Source organism: Cyprinodon tularosa, unplaced genomic scaffold (assembly GCF_016077235.1).
Source record: "Cyprinodon tularosa strain WSP-4 unplaced genomic scaffold, ASM1607723v1 ctg116, whole genome shotgun sequence".
NCBI lineage: Eukaryota > Metazoa > Chordata > Actinopteri > Cyprinodontiformes > Cyprinodontidae > Cyprinodon > Cyprinodon tularosa.
Genome location: NW_024037959.1, coordinates 641,804 through 666,736, shown reverse-complemented (window position 1 = coordinate 666,736; position 24,933 = coordinate 641,804). Strand labels below are relative to the sequence as shown.

The 24,933-nt window shown below is 37.0% G+C and overlaps 1 protein-coding gene across 1 annotated transcript in view; it reads right to left on the bottom strand.

Annotated features, from left to right (window-relative positions):
• The window catches only part of macrod2 (mono-ADP ribosylhydrolase 2), a 578,860-nt gene that overhangs the window by 110,078 nt on the left and 443,849 nt on the right, over window positions 1-24,933 (bottom strand). The window contains exon 7 of the mRNA XM_038306738.1: window positions 17,150-17,180. Coding sequence (XP_038162666.1) covers window positions 17,150-17,180 — 31 coding nt within the window. The remainder of the gene's footprint in view (window positions 1-17,149; window positions 17,181-24,933) is intronic.

Here is a 24,933-nt window from a genome sequence, read left to right as displayed (position 1 = left end):
ATACTTCCTCAGGTAGCAGAAGCATTGCTATTAAATGAATAAAAAGCAGCACAACCTGCTCTTCTTAGTGAGATAAGACCAAATGTCTCATCAACTGCTGTTGACGAGTGCTGCCAGATGCAGGGTGATGTAAAAACACAGACAGACAATATTGCAGGGTCTTTAAAGTGTTGATACAAGGTACATAGAAAGAAATCACACCCTTACTCATTACCACCTCAAGAAGAACTGATTAATGTTTTATCTTTATGGGGAAATTACACTTTGATGTGTGATCATGCACACTATTCTTTTATTTTATCAGCTTGCCAACATGAACCTGTAGTCTAGACACAATGCAGCAAACTATCATATTAACAGTTGTGTTTAAAGGGTGTTAACACTAAAGAACAACTGTGCTGTGATTATTTTCTAATTAGACCAGGAAAAAGAAGACTGCTTGATACTAATCTTAAAATCACTTGCTGCTTCTGTAGATAACTTCACAGGACCAAACTCCAACAGCGAAATATAGACTTGAATAGATAGCTTGATTGAGTAAATAGGCCAGTACCAAAAGAGCTGAAAAATTGCTAATATGAAGTTCTTCAACTTTCATTGATCAAAAAGGAATCATTGCTTTGCTAAATAAAAAGTTATGACAATTATAAAGCAAACATTTTTCTGCTTCCAAGTGAAAATTGGATCAGAGAATAATCATGTACTATGGGTTATTATCTTCTCTTTTCCATGTAAGGTTCTACCGTTTCTTTGTTTCATTTTTTTTTTTTCTGAAAAGAACCATTATCATAGTTTTAGATGCCCTCTTTGGTTTCCCACAGAAAGTACCCCTGGTTCAATGATTCAATGTGCAGCTGTCACACAACTATTGATAAAGGTATTGCTTCCTCTAACTACATGTAATCTCTTTGTTTTTGTTGTGTGAGTTCATGATTTGGCTACATCTCTGTCCTGAAAAGAGTCACTGATAGAGAATTTCCTATCAATAACTATATGTTCTGTCATGTTTTAGGTTTCTAATGAAAGTAATACTCTCCCAGTAATATAGCCTTTAGTTTGGTCTCTTTTAACGATAGAGCCTTAGAGTGAGCTATTGCTACAAGTAACTATGGGGAGTCTTTGTTTTTGTTCCTTAGAAAATACCTCTGGCTCCAGGATTTGGTTTAGGATACAATAAAATAACACAACGTCTGTGTGGGGAAGTTTATGCATCAGTGAGCAAAGTCATGTATCCCAGAGGCAGAATTAAGGACGAATAGAAGCAAACGCATATACACAAAAGTGTAAAAGCTATGAAAAGATAAAAAGAATATGAGACTTTGCAGTAAGGGCAAATTTGCAATACAAGAGACTGCATTTAGATTTAACTCCAACTTTTACTCTGCAAAGGCGGTGACATATATTGATTATTTTCAATGTATAACTTTTTCTTACAGACAGTAAACAGTACTGGGTCAAGGCTTCAATTTTTTCATATTGCGACTCAGCTCCTAGTAAGTATTGACCATGGGCCACTCATACCGAACAGAGTTCTGTTGGAGGTTTCCCACTGTTAAAAGGTCAAAGAGGACTTGCTGCAATTGGATAGTCTAGTTGGAATTGTGATTATCTGAATTGTATTTCTCAATTTCTTAAACACTATATTACCTTTAACTGGATATAAGCTGAGATTTTATTTCTTCTAAAATGCCCTAAGAAAGTATATAACTAAACTTAATTGAACATAATATTATGTCTATAAAAGATGTCAGCTTTCAATTATCTTACAGAGTCCTGGATGTTTCCAAAATTTAATAACACTTTAGAGATACTTGAAAAGGCAGTGATGAATTACCATCTTGCCAGAGAAAAGCTTGACGAAAATAGGTGATCTAAAAACCTCCAAATATTAATATTTCTTTTTGCTTTTCTACAAAGACTGATTGCGCTTTTAAATGATGGAAAAAGATAACATGGTTGAATAACTTCACATTAAACCTGAGGTGCATGATGTACTGGGGTAAGGGGGTAGGTGGAAGAAGTGATGCATGTCGTCTTGTGCCAACTTTTGAAGCTTATGGGGGCCATTTTATTATTTAAGGTTGTCAGACCAGGTTCAGCAATGTGCCCAAAAAAATTAGGTCACCTGTCTCCTCAGAAAATACAAAATGAACTGGTTTTTCCATCAATAGACTTTCCTTATTTCCTGAAAGAGCATGACTATTCTGAGAAGACAATGCCAGAACTCATCAGGGTCAAAATATGAAAAAGTGGATCACACAGCTGGAGACATTATGTCGAAATGGATCCACCTTTTAACTCCATCTGGAATGATGAAGACTCTGCATTCATAGAAACACAGACTCACAGATGAACCTTAAATTTTACATACATTCTTTAAGGTAGTTTGTGGCTGCCCTGCTGCATCCTATAAGAAAGATTGTCATCATGCAACATTCAGAACCCAAAAAAACAAGCAGAGCATTTTTCTTCAGTCTAAATGAGCCCATACAAGATTTACAGCTCTACTTAGAAACCCTTGACTCTCATACGGTACCACAGGGTTGAAGGAGACACTATAACAACAGAGGTTAATACCTCAATTTCAACCAGCACCGACTAATCCAATGACCTGGTCACAGTTGCAACTTGTTAGTTAGTGCTTTGGTCATATTTTCAAAAATATAGATTTCTATTTTCTTCAGTCATTGACTTTTTCTTATGACCCATGAAACAGCTTTACAAGCACAATATTGACTTGTCCTTTACCAGGAATGTAAAGGAAACTAAAAGGCTGCAAAGATTTGACCTAACATTTTCTGAATTCTTTTATCTGTGACTCAGGCCACCTCTTGTCAAAGCCGTTCAGTAACTACTACTGAAATTGTCTTAATCAACTGCCTAAAAAGTCAATATAAGACGCATGCACCTAATCCTCTAAACCTTCACCTATCTGACTGCTGTTGATGTCTCTCTCCTTTTCTCTGTTTTTTTCCTCCTCTTTCCCAGCTTGACAGGAGTGGCCAAGTTACACTGATGAGAGGAGAGGGGGCCAGAGACACTGCCAAGCCCTTGCAGAGTTCCCGTTCAAGCTTAGGGAGAAGCAAGATGTGAGCTGCATACCAGCCAGAAGTGACAGCCAGCCTGCTCCTACAGCTTTTTTCTGTAGCATCTGCAGACAGAGCAAAGTCTGTTCACAGCTCCTGTACTTTAGAAAGGAACCCCCAAGAGCCATGCGCTCTGAAGCTAATCCAGAATCGCAAAATCTGTAAGTCACCTGACTTCTCTTCCATCTAAAGCACACTTAACCTTTTCAGAGACACATTTTTAATGCTGACGTTTCCCTTTGAAGAGCTGTTTCCACACCTGTGCAGGTGTACCAACAGCAAACTCGCACATCAAGTAGCTTAGGAAAACAGATGTGCAGAAGACAGGAAAGCTGAGAAAAATAGTTTCAGGGAGATAGGACCAGCTGTTCACACGGCAAAAACACAAGAAGTGTCAGAAGCGCTTAAACAAATTAAATATATGGTATACACAAAATCAAGTATCTGTCTCTGACCTGCATTCTGAACACAGCCTGATAAACTTCATGCAAAATGGAGTCTAAAACATATTTCCTCCGGGTCACTAGAAGTGAGCTTCAGAGAACATTTAATCTGTTTAGAGCAGACTTCTACAAATGTTCTATTGATTTGACAAGTATACCTATTAATGATAGCAGCACAGGAAGGAAATGGGAAACAAGGTGAGCCAGAGGCCTAATTAAATAAGATAGCATAAAAGTAGAACAATACATTTAAATTGCTGACAATCAGAAAAGACATCAGAGAAGGAAGGCAAGAAACAAGGTATCAGTAGAGCTGTGGGTGGCCTGGCAGAAAAATTCAACAATACAACGTTAACGGCTCCAAATTGAGCAGATCAGCAGCTTTCTCTCGTTATGCAACTATAAACCCTCCTCCCCTCTCCTCTTTTTGTCCCTCTGTCTCTTTCAGTATGGTTAAGTGTGTTTACATGGAGACCAGCGGATATAATAAAATACTTTAAAACCCAACCTCTAGTACTGCTCTTGGGCCTCCGAGTCAGGTACTATCCAGCAGCTCTGCTGATACAATCCACTTTCTAAAAGACATTCAGCAGAAGATTGAGTGAGCAGAGTCCTTTATATGCCTAAGTGCACACAAAATGCAAAAATTCTGTTCTACTTCTACATGTGTTGTCCCAAACATCTTCCTTTTCAGGGTTTCCTGTGTGCAGGGTTTAGGTGAAGCCAATCTGTCAGCTGTTGAGGCATTAGCATTAGCTACAGTGATGGTGGGCCCTCCAGGGTCTGTGCTCTAGTTGGCTCGCCTCTCTACTATGCTGGGAATATGGCTGGCTCAGAGAGATTTGTCTTAGTGAGGTGCACTGATGGGAAATGTACAGTGTGGTGCCCCTGATGAGGGCTCAGGTGGCGCAGTGTTATTTCTGCTGAAGGCTTCTCTACTTTATCACCCAGCAGAGTGCAGCATCCAGAGAGAAGATGCTAAGGGAACCCATGCCATGTGCCGTATCTTATGAAGACATTTTGTGGTAATATTTGCATAAAACAGCCAACAATGTTAAAACTGCTGTAAATAAAACATTAAAATCATAGTATCTCAAGTTTATATAGGAGTAGTCAGTCTTTCTAATTTCCTATTAGTTTATTTAACCAGTTTTGAAATATATTTAAAAGTGCATTAATAATTAAATTTAAAGGGGAGTTCTAAAATTGTTTAACTAAATGGGTACTCATGTCTAAGAACCCTAAATATGTTGTCTGAACATGTGTCTACAGTATGTGTTTTGACTGATATTGTATTTTTTGATCTTGTGTTGTTTTGTCTTCCAACCTCAGAACGACAGATGTAAATTAGCAACTATGCTATAATCTGGCTCATTTACAATCTGTACAGAAGTATAAGATTGTTCATTAATGTGCTCTGTCCTGATTAAATAAATAAATATGTTGTTTAGATGGTGTGTCCATATGGGTTTTGTAAGATCATAACTTTTTCGGAGATGCTTCCAAAACTCGACAAATATTTTTTGAAAATGTTTCCAAAATGTGTCTGCTTTAGTCTAGGCATTCCTTTTAAGTGATTAAAAAAAAAATGTTTTTTTTTTTTTTTTACATGTTTGTTTAATACGCCATACCACCCGTAGTGACAGTTGAAAATATTGTTTACAAATTAAAACAAGGGAATCAGCTGCAAGAGCTAAAAGACTACATATAGTATGACAGCTTTTAGCTTTTAGCAATGCAGTATCTCGCTGATGTTCATTACTATTTTAGAAGCAAGTACCAACGTATTCTTTATTAATAAAATCCTAGTGTATGAAAATGTGTTTTCCTTTTATCATAAAATATCATTATATACCTTTATCTTTTAAATATTTGCTTTTTTGGAGTGACTGTTGTGGAACTGTAACTTTCTACTATTAATCAAGTAAGCTTTGTGTTTTTTCTCCTCATTCTTTCATGTTACAACAATGAGTTTCCTTTTGTTTTTACATGATCTCATGTGATAAACCATCACAAATTTACCATTAGAGGTATGTAATTAGATAATTACCCCTTATTTTCTTTTTTAGATGAGCTTCAAAATTTTTTTTTGGTCCCATACATTTTTGTACGTTTTTCTTTGACAGAAAGGCAGAGTGAACCATTTAAGGTACAATACAATCCAGATTAGTAGACGATGGTTTGAACCTGAGGAAAAATCATTAAGTGACGACCGTTCTAGTTGAGGAAAGCAGAGCTGTATTTTCTTGTGGAAAGCACAGTAGGAAGCAGGGTTGTAACCCCATCAGGGCCCAATGGAGAGGTGAGGTGACCCAGGGTGGAGGACGAAGTAGCGCCCCAGGACTCCATGCGCCACAGCCTGGGTGTCAAACTGCCCGGAGCAGCTCTTACACCATCAGTGGAGGCTGTGACCGACTTTGCAGCCCCACAGAAGGTTATAAAGACAAAGAGAGAAATTAAGCTACTGGATAAGGAAGAGAGGAAGAAAAAGGCTGAAAAAAAGTAAAGGGGCCTCCATGACCCAACAGATTATGACTTTCTTTGTAGGCATTCCATTAAGATGAAGGCAGGATGTGTCCCGTAGTTCTCCTGGAGTATTTGAGTTTTTTTGTTGTGCATAGGCTTTATGTTGGGCCATTTGGATCATGATGAGCAAGCTTATTTATTTTTATTTCAAATAAGTTTCAGGAATTGATTTAATTTCCCTTGTAACCAATATGGCTTCTTTCACGCCTCTTTCAAACCGTCTTTCTTCTGAAAAAGTTCAACATTTTGTTCGTCGAAAGCTGCGTCCTTTGTTCTTGAGGTGTATGTGTACAGCAGCATCAGAGTTGCGAGCTCTCCTGTGCTGCACCGTCCAATTGTTGGTGGGGTTCTGCATAGTTATCTGGTCAAGTGTAGGAAAGACTGTTTAGATTTCTATATACCTGACCTGGAATGTGCTTAGAAGGATAGATGTCCATGCTGCTTAAAAACATCAGCACAGATTGCTCTAGTGCAAGCCAACGGAGTTGAAAAAGATTCCTCAATAGGTGTCGAAATGATTTCAAGAAAAAAACAAAACTGAGTTAAAGTGATTGGTTTCCTTTGATTTAAGTCTGTTTTGTGATTCTTAAAACTATGTGATATAAGTTAATTAAGTACAAACCTAGTTTGGTTAAATTTGCTGAATTCCTTGTCCTGATGGTAGATCTATGTTTACACTTGGCTTATCATCCGTAGAATTGTGAGGGTGCAGCAAATGTTTACCACAATGCGTGCTGGATGGCCCTGTTAAATGGGCTACAAAATTCCTGTTCCCACTCTGCTGCCCACATATACCCATAGAAATTCCCAAACTGATAAGTAAGCTCTGGGTAGTGAATCCTAGGTTTTAAGAGAGGAGGTGATTTTTCCCAGGTCATCGCCGGCTCGCCAGCAGCAGGCCATCAACAACAAGAGATAAGGTGCCATGAATGCTTACAACCCTCCTAATCCTAGACAAGGATAAAGAAAGCCAGAGCATGATGCTGGCTAAAGGAAAAAAAAAAAAAATAAATCTTTGCTGTGAAACACTTTTGATCTCTACGGAGGAACAGTGTGGACATACCAGTAGAGCTTAGGTGGATTACAAACATATCTTCTACAGCTACCTGCTAGTGCTGAAGCTCCTTTGTCAACAATCTTAAGATCCATCACTGAGACAGATGTGCAAAAGGTGGAAGGTTATTCGTAAACGGGGAAATATTTGTCCAAAGCAGAGTGGCAGCTTTGCTGTGCTGAGCACATCTGATTATTTTGATAGGGTTATAAACGCATGCCTGGGAGGGTATCTGTCAAGCAAACAGTACATATAATCTTCACGTCCTTGCTTTCACATCCTTCCCCTCAGTCCTCAGCTCCATGCAAACATTAATCTCAACAGACGTCTCCTGAATTGTAGGATTCATTACAAGGCTGCTGGAAAGAGCTTTTTAAATGTATAGTTTGATCCATGCAAAGCTACAGCAGGAATTATGCAACTTTGTACCACCTCAGGAAATATACTGAAAGACAGTTTAAAGCAACAATAAAACTGTGCTTTATTATTTATTTAGGTTTTTTTTTTTTTAGTTCTTTTGACAAAAGAAGATAAACTGTCATATTTTGGCAGTAAAAGCTGATTCTTTGATTTTCTGTACTTTTTATTTACATAAAAGATTTATCATGTGCCTCAATCTTAGTGTGCTTTTAAAAATGCATTTTTATAATAAACAATTAATTAACCACTTATCACTGTAAATCATTAAATACTCTGCATCCAATATGTTCCTTTAGTGTTTCAGTTAGGAAAAAAATATGTTACCATGTGTTTTGTATCATTAGCCTAATCCTAACCTGTACAAGCAGTTGATGTTTTAAAACTAATTTGAAGTACATTTTGTGAGCTGCATCTATGTGAAACTTTTAACAAATCATTGTTTCTGGGCATAATAACCTTATAAAGCAGTCTCAAAAAAAAAAAAAAAAAAAAAAGCACTGTGCCACCAACTATCATAATATGATATCAGCAATCCCAAATTAATTTTCTACAAAGAAGGCTAATTTCATGACTTCTTTTGTCGATAAAGATTTAAGTTATTTGTTAAGTCTGGTATGGGGAGGTTAACATTATTTTTTAAGGAGGTGTTATTATTTGAGTTCTTCTTGAAAGAAAGGATGCAAGTTAATGTTTTTATTCTATCCACTTCTTTCGCAAAATAAGTTAATTAGCTAATCTTGAAAACCTTATTTTATTCTTGCTGAGGTCCTAGGAGGAACATGGTGGTAATGTGAGGTTTTTTTGTTTTCTCTGACATTGACAACCACTGGTCTATCTCACACATGAAGATAAGACTTTTCAACTAGTGGCTTAGCTCTCCCTTATAGTTCACGCGAGAAAAAAAAATATGAGTAAAGGAAAATACAGAGATGAGATTGTGTCTGAGGAAGGACAGATAAGAACGTGACACAAAAAGAGAGAGTGACCTCTCTAAGTCGAGGTAGTTGGACCTCTGGCTCTTATGCAGGGAGACATTGAGAGGTGTCTTCTCCTTGGAAGGAATAATCTATTTAAACCCAACTCGCACAACTGTGATTGATGTCCAAACAGAAGCAGCACTTAATAACCTCTATCATGCTGGGTGACCTCGTGGCCCACAGTGGGCACCAGTTTGTTTATGGGTGGTACCTCCGACACACAATGTGTGCAAAAATTCTGTTGTGGCTAATGGGCCTGACTGAGGGATTGGACTGTCAGCGCAGTGTGAGCCCTCATTTTTCTTTCCGACCGTCTGAGGTACGACCCGCACTCCCTTACTACAACCCAACCTCCCTGTTCTGCCGTCATGTCAGTGGAGATGGAGTCCTTTGGAAGACGAAGGCGTGGTGGAGAGTGTCAATTAGCATTAGCCATTCTGACAAATCTGGTTCCCTCATCACACAAAGGCCTTGGATAACTTGTTCCTAATTTCTCTCTGTCAACACAAGGGGGGAAATGAATTTACCTTCCAGCTGCAATTCAAGCATAGAACTAGGACAGTGGGGTTGCTAACTTTAGGAAATTGAAAAAAGAAATGGAATGAACCTCACCATCCATAATGTTTAATATCAATAATAATGAAGCTATATTAACAAGACAGACATACAGTAATTACTGTCCCGTTGTTGGAGACTTAACAAAATGAGGAAACAGATATACAGTGGCTGAAGTTGTGTTTTGAAGTGAGGAATTTTGTGGCATCAGTTTTAATTTCTAACTGCTATATACTGTAGGAAAAGTAAAGCAATGCAATTTCATTGTGCAGAAAATTTAACTTAAGAAAACAATTTGAAATGCTTTACAATTTGAGGAGAAGAAAACAGCAAGATGTATATTGCAGAGGCATTTAAAGAAAAGCTGGAGTATAAATTTAATACAACAATTTTAAATTTAACAGTTTGAAAAACAAATGTTTTTAACTTTGATTTAAAACAACTTAGGCTTCTGATACAGTAGTTTGTTCCAGATAAGTGGATAATAAGAACTAAAAGCTACTTCTCCATGTTTACTCTGATAGTATAAAATATACTAGAGTCAAAAGACCTAAAAGATCATATGGTAACATTCTGTTATTTATTACTACTTAAGTCAGGGGGAGAATGTATATAATGAATAGGAGGGGCTCCAAAGACAGACCCTTGAGGAAAGCTGAATGTGATGTTTTTGATCCCTTTGATATAAAAAATGCCTACTGATGCAAAACAAAAACAGATTTAAACCAGTCAAGGGTTGTCCTAGAAAGACAGACTCCCAGTGCTCTAACACTGGGAGTGGACGAAGGGCTGCCAATATTCACCCATGAACTGGAGGGATCAGCCTCCTTAACTTAATACATACTTTAAAAAGCATACTTTTATTGTTTTGTTTAAATTCTAATTTTCTTTATGGTATTGTCATTTTGACATGTCTATAAATGCTTAAATGCTCTGTGTGATTAAAATGATAAAAGGCTCTAAAAATTATAAAAACAGAACAGTAACAGTTTAAAATTAAATTTCAATCTTAGCTCACAGGGCCACTTGGTGCCCACAGCCACCCCATTGGTCACTCCTGGTCAGGGGGGGATTTACCATTAGGCAATACTAGGCAGTTGCCTAGGGCCCCAAGTTCCTGGGGGCCCCATAAAACTCTGTTTACATTTATAGTTAATACAACTATTCCTTATTTGTGCACATTAATTATGTATTTGATAAAAATCCTTTGGCTAAAATGCCATCAGAACGCTGATAAATAGAGAGGAAAAAGGGACAACAAGAGAGGGACAAAACCTAGAACAAATAATGGATGTCTATTCTACATTTCTCTATCTGTAGAATGGGTCTGTTTTATGGGTTTTCTTCTCAGGGGGCCCCCTGCCTGTCTTTGCCTAGGGCCCCAAATTTCCTAAATCCGCCCCTGCTCCTGGTCTAAGGACATGTTCATTCTGCAGCCTGAAGTGGACCAAATACGACTTTTTTGGCCCATATTTGCAACATCTAATTGATCTTTTCATGATCATGGACAACACAGATTGGGTTTTGTCCGACGCGGCCCAGGCCACTTGGCTATTTGATATGTATCTGATCCTTTCAAATGCGACATGGGTCTGAATGGCCAGGTTGCTTTCTTCTGACATGTACGTCATTAAAACTCAACAAAGCTCCCTAATGAGAAAAAACAACCCTGGGGGACAATATTTCGGAGAGCAGTCTTTCTTTTTTAGCCTCTTAAAAGGTTGCATTGTTTATGTGCTGCTTGGCACCGGTTGGGGAAAAAAATGAAAGATTGCTGGATGTGCTGCAGCACTACAATCCATGTTAGCTGCTCTAAACATGGAGCCCGCCCTCTACTTGCGACATAATTGTGTCTTCTACTGCGCATGTGGGACAGTTAAGCTGTACGAATGCAGTTCACAAAGGAGATAACATACAAAACGCAAATCGTATTTGAACTTCACAAATAAAAATTGGAACTGAGCATTAAGGCCTGCAGTGTGAACATAGCCTAATGGTACCACAATCGTTTTTTCACTGGGTACATTATATGGATATCAGGGAGATTCTGTGCAATGGTGAGCACTGGAAGACATGGTAGTGGCTCGTCGTTGTTAAGAAGGCGTTTAACTGTCGAAATGCAACTTTTTCAATAATCTTACTGTTGAGGGGGAAGTTAGAGATGAGCCTGTAGCTCTGCAGTAGTAGCTTGTCAAAGTTGCCCTTTTTTAAATAGTGGTTTAATAATTGAGGTTTTTTGTGCCTGGAAAATAACCGACAAAAAGGATGTGTTTATTATTGGAGTTCAATCAGATGTTATGACATATCACATAGTTCTGTTACACTTTGGTCCTTAGGATTTTCAATGGGAATGTTAAATACATCAGTATCAACACACATTATAGCAAAGAAAGTTGTTAAAAACAATAAAAAAGATTTGTTTTAGATCAGAAAGCTTGTCTATTTGTTAAAAATATGGTTTGAGCTGGGTATACTATTAAGTAAACTAAAATCTAAAGACTTATCAGGTGTTTCTTAGGCTCTCAGACGCCTAAATAGTGGAATTTTAAAGCCTTATATCTAGTTTAATCTAAGAATGGAAAACCAGAAAATATAACATGAAAGCAAGATTTAGAATCAGCCCTGCTACATCAGCTTTTAGTATAAGAACTTCAACAACTGAGCAGGAAGAAAAAAACTAAAAATCTTTTATTTGATCTGAATTGGGCAACTTTTCCAAAGCATGGGAAAAAAAAAAACCCAGTACAATCAGCATGCCTGTCTGCTTTAGAAATGATCAGTCTGCAAAAAGTTGCTCTACGTACATCATAAAGGCAGCAATCGGTCCTTCACAGGGAATGTGGAAGAAAAAGAAATAAGGAGTTCCGGAAGATTTTTTTTTTTGACAACCAAATCTGGAAAATAGATTTAAAATCGGACATATTATAAATCTATTTTACCGCTACTATGTCTTAGGTTACATCTCTATGAATTTTTTTATTTATTTGATTTTCCTATTTACCATATGGAGTCCAAAACATTTTAAAGCAAAAATAAACAAAGGAAAAATATTTTACAAATAAAGCAAAGAGTGTGTCCTTTAAGGTATGCATTTATCGCCTCATCATCTTGCAACAAATTTGAAACAACTGTCAAACAAAAGACCCTAAGTGCCTTTAGAATTTATTACAGAAGATTTCTACAAGTTTTAAAATTAGAAAAATTACAAAAAGGCTGGACTGCAACACTAATCAGTTGTTCCTCTAAGCTTATATTTACAACAAAAAAAAGATAGCTAAAGGCACATGCATACCACAGAGGTAGATAAAAAAGGAACACACAGAAAGAAAGACATGAGGAAGATGTGACTCACACTCCAAAAAGCTTTTGTTTACGTTGCTGAAATGGTAGCTGACCTTAAAGGTTATCTAAAATGTACATAAAATGTCAAAGCTCCTGACAAGAGAGCAGGGCCTCTCTCAGAGCACAGCAGCACTCTGGGGGCACAGCGAGGAGCCAGAGAACAACATCACAGAGAGTGTAAAGCGCTATGCTCAAGCTACTTTCAAAGTCCCTCCTCTATTTGCCCTCTGCTGTGTGAGAATCTTTAGTCTTAATCAGCTGTATTGTTCAGTGAAGATGCAGTTATGGGAAGCGCTAAGCTGTTTATTTATTGAACAGGCTGTTTAATTCCTCCCCACTACAGCATGCCTGGCTCTGCAGACACTATTCTTTGATGTGAGGGCGCTCCTGGTGGAGTGCTACGACAGGCTCCCACTGGTGAAGCAGCACACAGTACAACAATAAACAGCAATAAGTTGCGGTATCGTCAACAACAGCGGAATAAAAAGCTCTCTTTCTTGTGCAAACTCTAGCACAGTCTTTGTTTTCATACAGCAGGAGAGGCAAAAGCAACTCTTTGAAATTCTTTAACATCCATCATTGGATATAATTAATGAGAATCTGTTATAAGATCTATGAACACTTCACTAAAGTTGTATAGCAATATGAAAGAGAAAGGAAAAAAAAAAAGTAAAGACACCCATAAGATAATGTTATTGTATCCTAAGGTGTTCAGCAATAATCTTTTCAGCTGTGGTAATAAATAAAAACTGTGTAATACAAAAAGAAGACATAACAGTTTCAAAACTACTACTGAAAATGTCATGTTTATTTCTTTTTAAAGTAAATACAACGAAAAAGTTAAACATAACTTGTCGCTCATTTCTGATAGTTAAACTTGTATAGATTCATTACACATAGGGTAAATTCTTTCAAGCTTTTATATCTTCTCAGTTTGGATGATTGTAAGTTACAGAGAATAAAAATACAGTGTGTTGCAAAATTTGAATATTGTGTTTTTTATTTAAAAAAAGGATTAAAAAAGAAAAGTCAGTCCTCTAAAAAGTATGCTTGATTCTGAGATTCGATACCTGGTTGGGCTTCTTTTTTTTTTGCCAGACTTAACGCTGTAGCATTCAGCGTGGCATTGAGGCAGTCAACCAGAGGTTCTGTTAGAAGCTCCGGTTCTTTTCATCCTAACCTTTAGGTCATCTGTATTGTCAGATCTGGTGTCTGTCCTCTTTCTGTTGACAATACTCCATAGATACTCTTTGGGTCTCGGGTCATGGCATTTTGCTGCTCATTCACATTAACACTATAGTGAGGAATACAGCTTTTTTTACATTTCTGTGAAGAGCCTTTTCATACAAAATTACATTAATAAATATCCATTTATCCAACCTATTCCACTTAGTCATGTCAGGGTCCCGGTTGGGCTGGTGCCTAACCAGGACCCTGTTTATGGGCGAGATGCAGGGTGCACACTGAATAGGTCACCAGTTTGTTGCAGGGCAAGACAGAGACACACAACCATGCACACACTCCATAGGACAATTTAGAGAAGCCAATTAACCAAACAGTCATGGTTTTTGATTGTGGGAGGAAGCCGGAGTACCCGGAGAGAAGCCACACATGCACAGAAAGAACATGCACATACCATGCAGAAAGACCCCGGGTACCATTGCCACCCACTGTCACCATGCAGCGCAATAAATCGATAAGTTATGCTATTTATAAATTATTACTAAGAATTTTATGAAGTACATTGTCACCATGAAGTAAATTATTTATTCACTTCCACATTTAGTTATTTATCTATTTCATTAGAGTTTTAATTTATCAGCACTTATTTTGTAACACTACTTTGCATTTTCTCCGACTTTTATTTCGGTGACTTTAAAAAATCAAACAAACAAATAAATCAGGAAGTAAATTAATAAATCTCAAATTGAATATTTAACATTTTCACAATACGCAGATGCTAATTTTGGGTTTTCATTATGTCTTAGCCATAATCACATAAAAAAAAGGCTGCAAATATTTCTCTTTATATTATTTATAACATTCTGTCGCTTTCTAAAGTGACAGAAAAATAGCAAACTTTTTCATTATAATCTAACTTTTTGACATGTACCTGTGTAGTTCTCACAGCTGGTAATTTAAAAGGACTTTCTACAACACACACTGGTCTATACTAACAAGAACATTTAGCAATGCCTCAGGATGCATGAACATTTTGTAGCCATTAACATTCAGGGAAGTTTCAGCCGTTTTAATGAGCACTGCCAAGGTCTGTCAGCCTGTGTAATCAGCGCTCCTCTCCATTTAGTAATTCAGTGTCCCTCAGTGACAGCTGCTGGTTAGTTATAATGCTGATTTAATAAAGGAGAAAAGGTGATGGCTTTGGTTGAAAATTGCATTCTTATTTTTAAATACTATTAAGAAAAAATAAACAGCTCCAGTCTCTAGCCATATGTAGACCAAGGTGTCTGGAAAATCGTATTTCTCCATTATTCATTTTCAATGCTGCACACCCATTTGTATTTGAATGTATCTGTCTAGATCTGTAGAGAGTAGCATTACCAACTGGTTAAGATGTATTAATGTTTTTGTAATCAAAATGTCATTTTGTTGGTATTTGTGAATTTATTCATTCATTTTTTATATTTTTTTACATATAAGTCCAGAAAATGTAATCCAAAGTCTGCATATTCAGTCTTTTGCATGTAAACTCAACCAGATGTACCAGATGACTGCATGATCAACACTGTTCTAGGTTGATGTGGAGCTGGAACAGTGAGCAGCAACAGTACAACAGCCACATATTTTAGAAAAGTGGTGTGCATCAGCATCTGGAATGCATCACAGCACAACAAGTGAACATCTCTTACTTACACAGGTGTGTAATTTAGCTCAACTTCAAAATTTGGTTGAACAGAGGGGTAAAGGATCCGCATATGTTCAATAAACGAAATACAAAAATTATAATATGTTTTTGTTTCTTCATATTTGGTTTCAAACGAACAAACTTCCTGTATATACATGCACCGCAAAGCCTTGCCATTGTTTATCCTTGTTTTTGTTCTATTCTTTTGCCTTGAATCCAGAAATGTAAGAAGTAGCCATTAGGAATCGGTCAAAATCTGAGCTACGTTTGAGGAAACTTCAAAGTACTTTCGTGACAAAGTCAGCATCGAAACCAAAAGCAGATACATTTTGTTTTCAGTAAAATTAGTTAATCAGCACCAGTCTGTCGATATATTGCTTTTAAAGGAAAAAGTTTCAGCTATGACCTTTAAAAGGACAAAAGTTGCAATGATTAACAAAAATCTATTATATATTGGTTTTACCATTACTGTCCATCCATCCATCCATCCATCCATCCATCCATCCATCCATCCATCCATCCATCCATCCATCCATCCATCCATCCATCCATGCATCTTGTTCCGCTTATCCGGGGTCGGGTTGCGGGGGTAGCAGCTTCAGTAGGGAGGCCCAGACGTCCCTCTCTCCAGCCACTTGGGCCAGCTCTACCGGGGAAATCCCAAGGCGCCTCAAGGCCAGCCGAGAAACATAGTCCCTCCAGCGTGTCCTGGGTCTCCCCCTGGGCCTCCTCCCTGTGGGACGTGCCTGGAACACACCAGGGAGACGCCTCCTGGACGTCTCCCTGGTGATGCCTCGGGCATCTGATTAGGATGCATTAATCCCATAAAAAAAAAACTTTGCTGTAATTTATTTTACACCACACATGAGGTGTTCAAACTGGTGTCATATTTATGCAAATATAGTCTTTCCAGGTTGATTGCATAGATGACTGAAAATACTAAGCAGATTGGGCCTATCTAAACTGGGTTTATAAGTTATCTGTTGTTGCCAAGGTTTCATTCACAGTAAAATTGCTTACATCCACGTCCCTCATCAAGTAATTAAAAGTCTATTTAAGCAACTCATCTGTCCCTGTGCTCATTTTCAGCATCACTTTAAAAAGAGACCTTGATAAATTAAAGCAAGCCCTGATGAAATATTAACATATCATTTAAAAATAATTTGTTTTTTGATAGAAACACAGTGGCTGCAGAGTGATCCACTTGTGAGTGCTGTGGCACAGTTAAGAGAACGGCAACCTTGTTATAAGTAGGTCCAGGAGACCTTTTATTTTTTACTTATATCCGTGATCAGAAAAGCACTGATTAGCACTCTGTGGTCATTTAAAACAATGCTCGAGCTCAAACAAGTTTTAACTTCATTTGGAACCAGAATAGTGCTGACTAATTGTTAGTTACAGAGATAGATGATTTGCATGTTAATTAACCATAAACATTTGGCTCCTACTGAGATTATTGAAGCTATATGCTAATTCAATACAAAGAATAAACCGTATGATTTTTCCCCCCACAGGGGGAATAGAAATTCTCAGAACAAGAACGCAACAACTAATCTCCTTGTAACTTTGTTAAGAATAAACTTCTAATTCAGTTTATGAAAACAACTCTAAAGTTATTTTCTGACTTTTTGCGAGTGACTTTGTTTAAATGCAATGAGTACAGCCAGTCTTCTGCCAGGGATGCCTTCCGGCAAATTCGCTCCGGTCCCATGAGAGGACAAAGCAATGTTCTTGGTCTTTATTATATTAACCTTCTTCTTTACTGCATTTCCTTATGTGTGATATAAAGTTTTTATGTGTTGCCTGCAAAGTTATGTGGGAAAAGCAGTCAAAAAACATGCAGGGAGCACAAATAAGTTCACAGAAAAACAACAGCTTACCGTAAATGCCTGTGGAAATACATGGGAAGGCCTGTAAGAAGAAAAAGAAAGAACAAAGAAATCAATTGTTATTATAGACTATACAATGAGATAAAAAGCCACCAATTTAATCACAAAATCAGAGTATAAAAATTAGAAAAATATATTAAATATAAACATAAGTAATTAAGTAATTACAATGTGGCAAAAAACATAACATTTTGCTCTTTTACGATAATGTAAAAGAATAATTTCAAATATGTTGATTTATGATTATGTTTTTAGCTTCCTGTAAACACAATACTGTGACTTCCCATTTGAAATCTGCAGCAGAGGTATTTAGACATAATCAACTGTGTGCCTGCCTACATGTGCATTAAACTGCAGGCATGTGGGACACACAGTGTTTACCTTAGGATGGTGCCTGTTTACCTATGTCTGCCTTCACCTGTTTGTTCCCAGGAGAAGCAATTTACAGAACCCTTTGCATGAATTCTTGCAATGCAAATGTACAACTACAGTATATTGTGAATACTGATATAGCTCCCATTTACAATGCACACACAGATACACAGATTAATGTAGGGTTTCTTTTTAAAACAACAGCATTTTTAAAGGCTATAGCTAAAGACCCCTTTATAAACTCACATATTAAAGTAAAGTCATGATCCCAGAATGTTAAAAGGAGATGTTTGGTAAATCTACATTAGGGAACAAGGCTATTAATCCTCAACATTTAAAACAGCAGTCATTAGCTTATTTTGCCAAAGGGAAACAGTGAATCCCACCCCTGTATATTCATAGTTACATATACAATAGAGCTTGTTGTACCTAATAACACATAAATATCCACCCAAGGCCTCATTTCATCAGTATGGTATTACTCAGACTACTGGCATTTCTTTATTTATATGGTTGATAGAAAACCTTGCTGCTTGTACTTTTGATTAAAACTGAAGAGATTTTGGAGTTTTTACTTTTGTGTTAAAGTTGTAATATTTTCAAGTTAAAATCAAAAAGATAAACCTATACTTAAAATAATTATTGTACTTAGTGCATTTTAATTAAAAAATGCTTAATTATTGAAAACAATGCAACAACAGATGCCCTCATATTGATTCAATTTGGAGTGTTAGTTGAACTGAATAAAATGTGACTGTATTCGCTTTTATTTATTTACTACATGTTTCTTTATTTATTTACTTTATACCCAAGTTCTCTTAATAGAAACAATAAAAATCTAGGAGATTTTCAGTAAGCAGGTTTTTATTTTAGATGGCTTACATTTTTTCGCTTAAGAATTACTGAATTGATTTCAAATCACGGTATCAGATCGGATTGTTAGAAAAGAATCAAAAATCGACCATGAATCGAATGGAAAACCATGAATCATGAATCGTATCGTTGTTCAAATGAATCGTATCGTTGTTCAAATGAATCATTACACCCCTACTCCACACTGCCAAAATAAAGTGCAATTGACATCAGGAAAGGGAGTATGAGCGAGCTTCAGCTTAGTACTTAAGGTAACTGCTCCTATATAATGCTACAGTATAGCAAGGCAAGTTTACTATAGACTTCACTTGTATGTGTGGAAAGGGCTATGCATTTAAACAAACTTTAAATCTAAATATTTTGTTTAAACTACAGTTGGGACTAGAAAACCAAGCAGTGTGAGGATAAATGGATCATAGGACAACAATACCTGCAAGTGAATTAATTAATAAGGACAAAATCATATCAATGATGTAAATGATATTATAATAATTAAACCTAGTATTATTTTATCATCCTGTATAGGTTATGAATTTCCTACCAGGTCAATTTTTTTTTTTTCCATTTATCTTACAAATGCGACTCGACTTCACCTTCAAACCTGCTCTGTACAGGCTAGAACCAAACATGGAGAAGCAGCATTTAGTTCCTATGTTCCACTTATTTGGAACAAACTCCCTGAAGACTGTAAAAGTGCTGAAAGCCTGAGTTGTTTGAATTGAGTTAAAAACTCACTTATTTTGTTTTAGATTGTGGTAAAACCTGCTTTTATCATGTTGTTTTCTTCATTTGCTTTTGTTCTGCCTGTATTGCTCTACTATTTTATTGTTTAATTCATATAAAGCAATTTCAATTGTCCTTGCATTGAATTGCGCTATACAAATATTGTCTTGCCTTTGTGTTTATAAAAAAAACCTTCCAGATAACACAGTATAAAAATTCAAACTATAAGCTTTTTATAGGCTAAAGAGCAAAAAACTCAACATATATTTATGAATGTCTTTTCTGAAAAGATTATAAAAAGTAACTACCTAGTAATAGTTCTTGCTTTGTTGCATTTTGGAACAGATATATTATTCAAGCATGGCTTTAAAGCTTAAAATAGTTTCATTATTCTTTTCTCCGGTGAGCTAATATATTATGATGCATAGGCCTCTCTGTGAGCTTCCCTTTATCCCATTCATCTTTTAAGTACATTAATAAACACTAAAGAGGAAGGATTTTTCCAAATGTCCTGTTTGTCCTCAAAACAAGTTAAATAAGCACCTCAGTTCCTGCATTCATCAAAAAGTGTTGCTAAAGCATTAATATAGTAAAGATACAAATGGGGGAAAATTGTAAATGGTACACTAGAACCTCACACATCTGGATGGATATAAAACAGCTAAGAGACATATCAAAATACAACAACAATATGTGAATTTGGTCCTCAGTCAAAAGAAAGCCAGCAGTTTTTCTTTTTCCACACTGACACTCCCAAGTTGGCTTTAAAAATATGTTGCTGATTTCAGCTATGTCAAGATCACCTCATTTCAGAAAGAAAAACACGATTAATAGATCTGAAGAAGGGGAGAACAAAAACAGTGTTCCTCTTGTGGTTTCTGAAATAATCATGCAATCATATTAAGATGGTGCACACGCTACAGCCCCTAGTTTGAAATACAATAGCCCTGTTTGTCCTTGGCTTAAGTGATGAGGAATGAGTCTCTGCTTGCTTTCTTATTTACCAGTTTTCAGCCTCTGCCTGTCAGGGTAAATCTCTCTTATTTTAGGTTGATTTAAATCTTTTACCAAAGCTTTGACCTTTTCTGATGACTGTCTGGGTCTGACACAAACCACAAAGGATGAAGCATGGAAGAGTGCGGCACTTTCTAGTCCAGTGATAAATTCTGCCTGTGGCAACGAAAGAGACCGGCTAAAAGTACAAAAGGGTTAAATAACTAAACATTTAGGTTAGTTTGGGGAAAATTATAACCAAGTAAATTATAGTATGGTTGCATTTTAAGCCCATTTAAGTGGGAGAATCAATTCTAAAATAAGAGCAAGGATAAATATTACAATCAGTTAAGATTAAATTTTTTTCTAATACCTTACGTAAGCTTTTGCCTCCAAAACTGTTATCCAATATAACTTGAACAGCCCCAATGTCAGACGCTTTAACTTCAATGTCTGCTTTGACATCAGCTAATTCCCACAATATCACAGTGAGGCAATGACAACCCGCAGCATAATCAATGAAATTCCCTTTTATTAGTCTGCTGGCTAATCCATTAAAAACTATTGATCTTGCTGTTGTGAAGAAGAAGCATCAGATAATCACCTAATTGGATGCTGTCAGGATCTGAGCCCACTATGACACATGTATTTGCTTTGTTTAAGGGGTGTTTATTGACAGAATTAAGACAACCAGAGAACTGTACAAAAAGTTTTGAGGACTAATATATTTATAGTGTCATCCAGTCAGTACCACAGTGCAGGGGACTAATGGATCAGAAATTAAAAATTCCAGCTTTATAGCGACTTCCACACACAAAATAAATATCAAAGGCATCTAACTATTCATTTTTTTAAAGAACTTTGATACCGGAGTAAAACTATAGCAGAAAAAAGGAAATAGCCAGAGCAAAGCTAGTGTCTCTAAAATAATTATTTTCCAGAGCCAAACGAGGAGAGCCAATGATTAGAGAAACTGTTGGATTTCGTGTTCCTGATTCCCTCTAACTGTGCTTACTGGACCACAAGCACAGAGCGCAGCACCTGGGTGAAATGCTTAGAGTAAATATTGCGCACAATGATGGAAAAATAGCCCCTTCACCTGCAATTTTTTCATGCTTCTGACAAGCTGATTAAAAAAACCTAATGATGTTTATCCTTCCACAAAAACACTGGAAGTGACATTGTGTGACTGCCACTGCATTGTGACAGCAACAGTCTCCTCAGGTGCATAAATGTGTTCCCGATGGGGAGCAGCGGCATGTCCGTTAGTCATCTAGTGCATGATACAAAGCCTGCAGAGAAAATTAGGAATGTTCCTGCAGACATCTACAGCAGCATCATTGAGTAGAACTGTTTCTCTTTTGCTGAGTGAGAGGATGACACAATGTTCTGTAGTACAGATTCAGCGATACTAAGTATGGGATCAAGCTTGAAGTTGAACATACTTAATTGTTTCCTTAGAGTGAAAGCTGTATTCATAAGGCATATTCACGCATTGTGTTGGGATGTGGTGTCTGTTGCCTGCAGCCTATCTGTTAATATCTCCTGATCCCTGTTATCCCACTGCTAAGAAGGCCAGTATATTAAGTTAACACAGCCTTTTCAATTCAGTGTTTATTTTACTGTATTTATTGATCAGATGGATCAGTAAAATGTGGAGGTTTTCATGCAATGAATGTTTTTTTTTTCTTTAGATATGAGTTATTTTGAAAGTTTCATTACATTGTACAGGGCTAGCTGTTTTATTTTCAAGTGCGCAGTTTACATTACATTACATAGTTTATAATAAAGAGCTCAAAATAAATACTTGTTGTGTTCTCAATAGTAGAACTTTACTCAAAATAAGCTGCAAAAAAGCTGCTTTCCCTAAATGATAACTACAAAAGTAATGTACCTTAATAATAATAGAAGTACAGAGTAATCAGCAAAAGTTATTATTTTTAAAGTAACTTCCCTAACAGTGTTTACCAATTGCTGAGAACAGTAAGAATTAAGAATTTCTTTTCAACAGGAATGATGTTCTGCAAATATTCTGCAAACCAGAAACATTGAAACGACCTTGAAGGTGAAGTAGCCAAGCTTTATTGAACAATTTAATGAAATTAAACTTAAATTTCAGGGTTTTGTACCTCAAGAAGCAAATTACAAAATTAATAAATCATTTCGATTGTTGTGACAGAATCAAAGCTAGGAACTGCATACAGCAAAAAGACTAGTATAGCTATTCTTGTATTCCCTTTAATTTTGCATCAATCCTGTGCATCCCCTTTACACAGTTTTCTAAGAGTTTGGGGTCTGGCATTAATTAGGTCAGTAAATGAAATAGTCAGCCATGACCTATGATTTTGTGTTTAATACATTTCTTTCTCTGGCTGCTTGTTAGAAATGAGTCAGCATGTCTTCCAGCAACCATACCATAAGGCTTTGCCTGACACACCAGTTGGTAGCTGATATACTTTGCTTACAGTGTGTTCGGAAATTGGTCACCGGGGAAATTATTTTGCTGCTGGGACTCCTCCCTAATCTATCACAACAATTTTAAGTGGAGCATCCTTCCTCTAAGCATCTCCACAAAGATCAGAATGCATCACAGCAAACGATAGTTTCTGTATATCATTACAAAAGCAAAAAATAAGTATTATCCCCCAAAGATGTCTTTTGTCTGAAACACTGAAATGATTAAGATCATTAGACAAATGTTAATATCCAGCAAAGACAAAGTTAAAAGAAATTCAAAAGCAGATGAGAAACAGTCATTGGCATCCATCAGCCTGGAAAAGTTTAGAGAGCGTTATTTCTAAGGCTTTGAGATCCAACTGAATCATAGAGAAAGCCACCCTCTTCTCAGCAGTGAATAGCAAAGAGGAGATTACAAACGTTAAACATCAAGAAAAATGTCTAAAGCACTGAAAGCCTCACTTACCTAAATCAAGGTCGATTTTTGATCAAACAAGGCGGGAAGCATCGCTAAATTGAGCAACAAGACCAACTCATATTGGCCAGAACATATCTTAACAGGATTTTAGTTAGCAATGTGTACAGTCGTATATTGTACAAATGTACGGCTGTATGCATTGCTGTGCTGACTGCTGTACGCATTTACTAAAAAAATGACAAATTGTACGCCCTGTTTTTCTGCTTGAAAATTCGCTCAAATGTGCAATATTTCACAAGCAGTAGATGCTGGAGTTGGAAAAAATGTATTTTTGCTGCTCGACATGCTACACCAACCAATCAGATAAGCTGATTTGCGAGCTGGCAGGGAGACGGACACAGCGCTGCTGATGCAGAGCAATATCATCACTTGACTGAAACTGTATATGAAGACCTAAATTAAATTAAAATGTTAAAACCTGCTGTCAACATATGTTCGCTTTTTTTATTCTGGTTCCTACAGTTTGTACCACAAACCTGAAAAACGTTAACATCTTCTTCCAGGCGCTACAAACAGTAAGGAAAATCCCCCAAGAGGCAACCGGGCCTGAGGCAGCTGCTGACGGGGATTCCCAGTGACAACACACCATTGCTCTGTCGGGGCCTGCGCGCCTCCAACAGCGAAATAATATTTTAGGGCAGGATCGGAATCTTGATGAACTGACTGCACAGACGGTATTTTGAGGTGGACTTTCTCACTTAAAAGCATATAACTACTTTTTACCCACTTATCACAGCAAATACAGCAAAGCCATTCTCTGCTATTGAACACAGGAGCAGCAGAAGCATCAGATGTATCTGTAACTTTACACACAATGTCTATAACCATCAAAAATAAAGCAGCAGGTACAGCAGGTGTGAACATAGCATTACACTATCTGATTGTTTGAATTAACCTATAAAACATAATATTGTACCTGACATTTCCTTATGAAGTTTCCACCTCTAGTCAAGCACACACACTTTCCATAATCAGGAAAAAAATAGTGTTGTAACAAATACAAAAGTTAACTTTATTCCACCTCAAAATGCAGGAAATAGCATTTCAGAGAGTTTACATTTCAAAATTTTCCAGGGGAGGATGCCCTGACCCCCTATGCCGTGCAAAGCCTAAAGATGTAATACACCAAGGTATACACCCTACAAAATATAGCTAAAATTCTGTATCTTAATAACTCACAATTCCTTTTAGTAATCAATATTTGGTTAAATTAAAGACATAAGAGGGTTTCTGTTTTAGAAATTTTGTCTCCTGGTGGATCTGGCAAAAATTGGACATTGTTTTAGAAATAAAAAGAAAGATCTGTGGCTGCTTTGCTTTGGCATCTAGATAACATTATCAAAATATAATATATTGTTATCTTAGAGGCCATCTTTGAAATATGTTCAAATCTATTTGACCATATAAAGCATTTAAGTGTGACAAAATGCAAAATTACACTATGTAAGTGCCCTGTTTGAGCAGTTTTATTAATTGGTATGACTAACTTACACTAGACAGTGCTCCATAAACCACCATTATTCCACCAATAGATCTGATACCCTGCAGTTCCCAGCCATTTGTTAAGCAGCAGGAAGTGACACAGTAAAGCTTAACTTGCAGTAAAATGTAGCAGTGTCCTGTGGTAGGTGCTTCACTATCCCATGCTGCCTGCACAGAAGAGTAGCCTTGAGCACATAGGTTAAAGGGAGAGAAAGCCATGCTGAGTGACTACAGGATTCTGCCAGGGGAACGCTTGGTCTCGGCTGGCTGAGTAAATAGCACTGGACCTGGGGTAGTGCCCCAGTAGGCTGAGGCCTCGTAGCCTGTTTGCAGATGGAATCTATGCTTATAAACCACAGCAGCATGGGGAGACCCAGCGCAAATATAACCACAAGGC